At 42.2% G+C, this 6,000-nt stretch overlaps 1 protein-coding gene across 1 annotated transcript in view; it reads right to left on the bottom strand.

Moving 5' to 3' along the window:
* The window catches only part of FRK (fyn related Src family tyrosine kinase), an 82,944-nt gene extending 77,238 nt beyond the window's left edge, over nucleotides 1-5,706 (bottom strand). Inside the window, exon 1 of the mRNA XM_029223953.1 lies at nucleotides 5,336-5,706. Within this exon, the coding sequence (XP_029079786.1) occupies nucleotides 5,336-5,706 (371 nt within the window). The remainder of the gene's footprint in view (nucleotides 1-5,335) is intronic.
* Nucleotides 5,707-6,000: the final 294 nt, after the last annotated feature.

The raw sequence follows: 6,000 nt of genomic DNA on the forward strand, positions 1-6,000 counted from the left end.
GGTTTCTCTTCACATGGTCTTCCCTCCTCCAGGAGGTTTGCTTGAGTTTTTTCATAGTAGTTACAGAACTCCAAGAGCAATAAGAAAGCAAGCCCCAACATGCAAGCCCTTTTCAATCTCTATTTTTGTCACGTTTACTATCGTCCCATTGGCCAAAGCAAGTTCCGTGGTCAACGAGATTTTGTGTGGGAGGAGACTACCCGAGGGTGTGTAGTAAGGAGGTATAAAAAACCGGGCCGTTACTACAATCTACTCACTGCATCTACTCACATAAATGACGGGAATTTCTAAAGAGTTAATCTTTGGCCCCTTCTGTTTCTTAAAGTCTCACACTATGGTTCTCATAATCCTTGCAAAGCCTACAATGCCCTGCAGTTCTTATATTCCTGTAATATCTATAACACCTCGGTGTGAATGCCTTCAAAAATCTATCTTCACAGAATAGACTTTTCTTTTTGCCCACAGTTTTGTATTTCTACATTTCTCCTGGACATTGTCATTGAGATGACTTATTAGTACTTCACATTCAACATGCCTAAAAGCGAATGTGTTGTCAGCTTTTCTGTTTCAACCACACCCCCTAATAAGAAGTACTTTATGAAATGTATATTTCTCTTACTATTTCACATGGTCCCAAATAACATTTTTAATTCTCTCTCTTTCTCTTCTACATCTAATTTGTAGTTTTGCCTCAACTATTTACCAGATAAGAATGCTCTTGGATTTATTTAAATTTAAGCTTCAATTTTCTCATCCTAAAAACAGTGATAAGAAAACCTGCCTTGCAGGGCTATTATAAAGATTAAATTAGCTCATATATATGGTTTTGTGTGCTCAGCACATCAAAGGTACTTAAAAGTGCTAATTATTTCCCTTCCCCTAAGTCCTCTCGATTTTTCATTCATGAGATTATTCATATTCCTACTCTTCTTTTTTTTTTAACAGTACCACAATTAGAAATTAAACCCTGACAACCTCATGCTGGAGACATTTGGTACAACTTCCCTACTCCTGCCTAGCCTCTCTCTTCTCCATTCCATTCTCACATCATCACTGCCTTTTCAAAGTTCTTAGTTCCATCTATTTCCTATCAGACAAAACCCAAACTCTTTAACGTGGCACACATGGTCTTTTCCAAAACCTAGTCCCAACCTCTTTTTCCAGATTTCTCATTGCTCTCTCCGTAAATGCTTCAACTAAACTGTACAACTTCCCATTCCCTGAATATACTTTTACTTCCCTTCTGCCATGTTCAACAATTTGTACTGAATTGTCCCGTCAATAAGCATTGAGTAAAACTGAATGGGACAGTGCTTCTACTACACAGAATCTACAACTTCAAGAGGAAATAGAGAGTCTCACCTCCTGAGATTATAAATTCGCTGGAGCACAAGCACTGCCTTAAATAGTTTTCCAGGCATGATACAGGAAACACAAGTATCCTGCCCTCAAAGACTTCACAGTCTTATATGAAAGAGAGAAGTTGTACAACTAGCCATTATACGATAAAAGTACAAGCTCCAGAGGCTGGCTGGAAGGGGGTCATGAGAGCTGAACCCTGAAAGAAAGAAAGGTGTGATTCTCCCCAAAGCAGGACTTGTCTCTTCTACGTCTGCATACATTCAGCCACGTATTTGTTTCCTCATTCATCCATTAAGTTTTTTTTTTTTTTTTTTTTTTGCGGTACACGGGCCTCTCACTGTTGTGGCCTCTCCCGTTGAGAAGCACAGGCTCAGGACGCGCAGGCTCAGCGGCCATGGCTCACAGGCCCAGCTGCTCCACGACATGTGGGATCCTCCCGGACCGGGGCACGAACCCGTGTCCCCTGCATCGGCAGGCGGACTCTCAACCACGGCACCACCAGGGAAGCCCAAGATATTATTTTTAAGTGCATGCTACATCACAGACAGTTGTGTGACTCTACAGCATTTAGCAGCATCTGTATTATGCTGGCTGAAAAAGAGAAAAGCAGACCCTAGAGTCCAGGAGTTTGCCTGGCACTTACGACTAGGCCTGGGTGTTCTCCTCTTGAACACAAACAACGTCACAGAATACCAACATCAGAAAAGGCCACTCTGTGACCACGACGGATCAGGACAAAAACAAGATCGGATTCTCTTTTTTTTTTTTTTTTTTAACATCTTTACTGGAGTATAATTGCTTTACAATGTTATGTTAGTTTCTGCTGCATAACAAAGTGAATCAGCTATACATATACGTGTATCCCCATATCCCCTCCCTCTTGCGTCTCCCTCCCACCCTCCCCATCCCACCCCTCTAGGTGGTGACAAAGCACCGAGCTGATCTCCCTGTGCCATGCGGCAGCTTCCCACTAGCTATCTATTTTACATTTGGTAGTGTATATATGTCAATGCCACTCTCTCACTTCGTCCCACCTTACCCTTCCCCCTCCCCGTGTCCTCAAGTCTACTCTCTACATCTGCCTCTTTATTCCTGTCCTGCCCCTAGGTTCTTCAGAACCTTTTTTTTTTTTTTTTTAGATTCCATATATATGTGTTAGGATATGTTATTTGTTTTACTCTTTCTGACTTATTTCACTCTGTATGACAGACTCTAGGTCCATCCACCTCACTACAAATAACTCAATTTTGTTTTGTTTTATGGCTGAGTAATATTCCATTGCATATATGTGCCACACCTTCTTTATCCATTCATCTGTCGATGGACACATAGGTTGCTTCCATGTCCTGGCTATTGTAAATAGAGCTGCAATGAACATTGTGGTACATGACTCTTTTTGAATTATGGTTTTCTCAGGGTATATGCCCAGTAGTGGGATTGCTGGGTACTATGCTAGTTCTGTTTTTAGTTTCTTAAGGAAACTCCATACTGTTCTCCATAGTGGCTGTATCAATTTACATTCCCACCAACAGTGCAAGAGGGTTCCCTTTTCTCCACACTCTCTCGAGCATTTATTGTTTCTAGATTTTTTTGATAATGCCCATTCTGACTGGTGTGAGGTGATGTCTCACTGTACTTTTGATTTGCATTTCTCTAATGGTTAGTGATGTTGAGCATCCTTTCATGTGTTTGTTGGCAGTCTGTATATCTTCTTTGGAGAAATGTCTATTTAGGTCTTCTGCCCATTTTTGGATTGGGTTGTTTGTTATTTTGATATTGAGTTGCATGAGCTGCTTGTAAATTCTGGAGGTTAATCCTTTGTCAGTTGCTTCATTTGCAAATATTTTCTCCCATTGTGAGGGTTGTCTTTTCGTCTTCTTTATGTTTTCCTTTGCTGTGCAAAAGCTTTTAAGTTTCATTAGGTCCCATTTGTTTACTTTTGTGTTTATTTCCATTTCTCTAGGAGGTGGGTCAAAAAGGATCTTGCTGTGATTTATGTCATAGAGTTCTCTGCCTATGTTTTCCTCTAACAGTTTTATAGTGTCTTGCCTTACATTTAGGTCTTTAATCTATTTTGAGTTTATTTCTGTGTATGGTGTAGGGAGTGTTCTAATTTCATTCTTTTACATGTAGCTGTCCAGTTTTCCCAGCACCACTTATTGAAGGTCTGTCTTTTCTCCATTGTATATCCTTGTCTCCTTTATCAAAGATAAGATGACCATATGTGTGTGGGTTTATCTCTGGGCTGTCTATCCTGTTCCATTAATCTATATTTCTGTTTTTGTGCCAGTACCATACTGTCTTGATTACTGTAGCTTTATAGTATAGTCTGAAGTCAGGGAGCCTGATTCCTCCAGCTCCATTTTTCTTTCTCAAGATTGCTTTGGCTATTCCGGGTCTTTTGTGTTTCCATACAAATTGTGAAATATTTTGTTCTAGTTCTGTGAAAAATGTCATTGGTAGTTTGATAGGGATTGCATTGAATCTGCAGATTGCTTTGGGTAGTATAGTCATTTTCACAATGTTGATTCTTCCAATCCAAGAACATGGTATATCTCTCCATCTGTTGGTATCATCTTTAATTTCTTTCATCAGTGTCTTACAGTTTTCTGCATACAGGTCTTTTGTCTCCTTGGGTAGGTTTATTCCTAGGTATTTTATTCTTTTTGTTGCAATGGTAAATGGGAGTGTTTCCTTAATTTCTCTTTCAGATTTTTCATTGTTAGTGTATAGGAATGGAAGAGATTTCTATCTAGGTGTAAAATAAGACACTTCCTAACATTTACAGGCCCTTGGCATTGGAAAGAATCTCAAAAGCCCCCCAACCCCCTTTTGTATTTGAATTTGAGTTTGGAAATCAGCAACAATGCACCATGGCTCTTCCTACAATTTTATTACCTGGGCCAGTAAGGGATGCTGCAGCTCACATCAAAAGAAAAAACACATGAGAAAATGAGTGAATCCCCAGAGGTTCCTCTACTAAGGACCCACTCTATAAAATGAGTCCTGAGAGACATTCCCAGTCTTAGGTTTCACTGCAACCAGGCAGCAAGAAGTTTAGGGTAAGTAGCAGTCAGCCTGCTTCTCAGCACACCAGACCCCAAGTATGACAATGGTGTCAAGACCTTGCTTTATCTACTTTATATTCAACTACCACTAGCATAACCTTGCCCCTTCTCCCCCCATGCCACTACTCCACCTGACACTTGCATGGATGGATGGATGGACGGATGGATACGTGCATAAGTACATAAAGTTTTCTTCCTTGGTTCCACTATAACTCATAGGATTTATTCAAATATCAGGGTAAAGTCTTAATCTCCTTCTCTGGAGAAATAATGTCATTATTTTTCTTGTTAAAACTTCCAAAACATCTGTAGCTGGCTAGTTTCTAATCATAATAAAACCCAAAAGATATCATAATTTGGGTAGCATAACTCCATATCTGGGACTCAAAGAAAAATATCCAGTCATGATTTCACTGGGAAAATGTAGCATCTTCTAAATGTGACCTTCTACATTAGTTACCCCTGTGTGTGCCTATCAGAACTGGAGTTGATGCTTCCAAAAGTTTAAAAACAGAGAGAGCTGGACTTTAGATTTGCAAGTGTAGTTTAAGGAAGATCTATGATATACCTGCAAATGAGATGCAGTTCTATGTTAAAGTGAGGCATGACTTATTTTACAGCCAAAGAAAAGATAGATCATTAAATGCACCATTCGTTTATGTTGATGAAAATGCACCCAGGGCTTGTGGGTATACAAACTGTTAATAGAAGTCATTTCAACAGTTACCTTCCAGTTTCACTCTCACCCAGCAGGGGAGGTGTGTTTCAATTAGAAGATTCTTGCCAGTACTTCCTTATACTTTCCAGGCAGCTCTTTGAAAATTAGTGGGTTTGCAGATAGGTAAGAAGGAAACCTCATTACCCGCCCTCAGAGAGCTGAGAAATAAAATGTGTGTACTACTTACGGCTCTGCCTGGAGGCTCCTGTCCTCAGCCACATAGTTAGAAGGAATATAGCCCTGCAGCTGCTGGTCGGAGCCGTCTGCCCTTTTCTCCAAGTGCCTGGCAAGCCACCAACCCTCGTGCGATGTGTCCAAGACTTGGAGCTTGTCGCCCGCGCGGAAGCTCAGGTCCTCTGCGGTCCGAGCCTGGTAATCAAACAGAGCCACAAAGTACTGGCCCTGGCTTCTCTCGGGCTCCGGATGCGGCGGCCGGGGAGGATCGGGGGGGCAGACAGTCCACGGGTTCTGAATCACCACCGACTTGTCTGCCTCCTGAGACAAGCAGGGGAGACAGGGCTCCAGGTACGTCCGGAGCCTCAGGCAGATGTTACCCATGGCGCCCCCGTGGGCAGTGGGGGAGAGGGGCTTCTCCCTCTCCCCTTACTCTCTGCAGATCCACTTTCTCTTCCTCCACCTGGAAACTTTGAAATCAGCACCAGTCCTCCAGGTTTGGGGAGCGTGTACCAAGCCCTGGTTCCCAGCAGTCCGGCGGACCTGCTTGGAGACACTCACCGGCTTGCTTTCTGTGCCCGTAGCTGCTGCCCCAGAGCAAAACCTGGTGGGAGCTGGGCAGCTGCTCGGTGGGAGAGTGACTTTTCTTCTTGTCTGCTTAGGAATCCCACCACAAAA

The sequence above is a fragment of the Monodon monoceros genome, unplaced genomic scaffold (assembly GCF_005190385.1).
Source record: "Monodon monoceros isolate NGI ecotype Baffin Bay Population unplaced genomic scaffold, NGI_Narwhal_1 Super_Scaffold_15, whole genome shotgun sequence".
NCBI classification, from domain to species: Eukaryota; Metazoa; Chordata; class Mammalia; order Artiodactyla; family Monodontidae; genus Monodon; species Monodon monoceros.